General features: G+C 63.0%; 1 protein-coding gene across 1 annotated transcript in view; it reads left to right on the top strand.

The window, feature by feature from the left end:
- Positions 1 to 1,479, top strand: part of RPS6KA2 (ribosomal protein S6 kinase, 90kDa, polypeptide 2) — a 110,627-nt gene that overhangs the window by 99,257 nt on the left and 9,891 nt on the right. The window contains exon 13 of the mRNA XM_014542413.1: positions 328 to 677. Coding sequence (XP_014397899.1) covers positions 328 to 677 — 350 coding nt within the window. The remainder of the gene's footprint in view (positions 1 to 327; positions 678 to 1,479) is intronic.

Below are 1,479 nucleotides of genomic sequence, written 5' to 3' on the forward strand. Positions count from 1 at the left end.
CGGCCTGAGGACACCTTCCACTTCGACCCCGAGTTCACGGCCCGGACGCCCACGGGTGCGTGCCGGCCGCAGCGAGCGGGTGTAACCCTGGGTCCTTGCCGATGGCGGGTCCGCCTACCTGACCCGAGAATCCGGGCTCAAGGCGCCTTCACGGGAAATCGTGGTCCGTTCTGTTGGGGGTTCATCCAGGCTCCTGGAGACCCCAGCCCCCCACTTCTTGGTCTGAGGTGCCAGTCCAGTGGCCTCCCTTTCAGACGGACACACAGGCTGGCACAGGGCAGAACCTGGAGACACGACCCCTCTGCTCACCATCTCGCTTTCCCGCAGAAGCTGTACCGGAAGGACATCAAGCCGCCCTTCAAGCCCGCGGTGGGCCGGCCCGAGGACACCTTCCACTTCGACCCCGAGTTCACGGCCCGGACGCCCACGGGTGCGTGCCGGCCGCAGCGAGCGGGTGTAACCCTGGGTCCTTGCCGATGGCGGGTCCGCCTACCTGACCCGAGAATCCGGGCTCAAGGCGCCTTCACGGGAAATCGTGGTCCGTTCTGTTGGGGGTTCATCCAGGCTCCTGGAGACCCCAGCCCCCCACTTCTTGGTCTGAGGTGCCAGTCCAGTGGCCTCCCTTTCAGACGGACACACAGGCTGGCACAGGGCAGAACCTGGAGACACGACCCCTCGTTTCATTAGGGGGGGGGGGCAGTTAGGTGCACAGATTTGTGAAGGACGGAACTGACTCGAGCCAAACGGAAACCCTGTCGGAGGTTCCACCAGCCGCGGGGTCTCGGCGCACGGAATGGAAGAGTAGCTTCCAAGGTCGCCGCCTGCGGTCCCTCCGAAGGTCTCTCCATCATCAGATCCGGTCGCTCCCTCTGCAAGTCACGGTGCTGTGATCCGTGCTGTGATCCTCGAGGATGAGTCAGCTCCTGGGGGTCCCGGGGAGTGTGTACAGGGTTCTCTTCTTACTACGATGGAAGCTGAAATTGTGATTTTTTTAAAATATTATTTTTATTGATTTCAGAGAGGACTTATGTGATTTTAAAAGAGAAGCAGGAAGCCAATAGCTGGTCAGATACAAGGCACCGAGTGCGCCAAGTTGGGACGGGGCCGCACTCGTTCCGTGGTTGAGGCTGCTGGTGAAGCCCGTTCCAGCCACGATGGCACGCGGGTGCGAGCTGCGGGCAGACCTGCAGCCTCCCGGGCTGGGCGGGCAGCTCCTGACCCGGTGGCGGCGGCTCAGGGACGGGGAGGAAGCAGATTGTGGTGCTGCTCACGAGGAGCCGTGGCACGGGGTGGTCCTGAGTTCTGTCGGGGCCCTCCTGCTGCCCCCCGGGGCACCAAGACCCTCACCAGCAACCAGCCTCAGAGTTGTGTTAGCTCTGCTGCAGGGTTTAGCGAGGCTCCTCAGGCACCACGACACTGCACACCCACCACATGCACACACCACACTGTCCCCACCCCCCACGCTGCCCCCACACTGCC

The sequence above is a fragment of the Myotis brandtii genome, unplaced genomic scaffold (assembly GCF_000412655.1).
Source record: "Myotis brandtii unplaced genomic scaffold, ASM41265v1 scaffold1077, whole genome shotgun sequence".
Classification (NCBI taxonomy): Eukaryota; Metazoa; Chordata; class Mammalia; order Chiroptera; family Vespertilionidae; genus Myotis; species Myotis brandtii.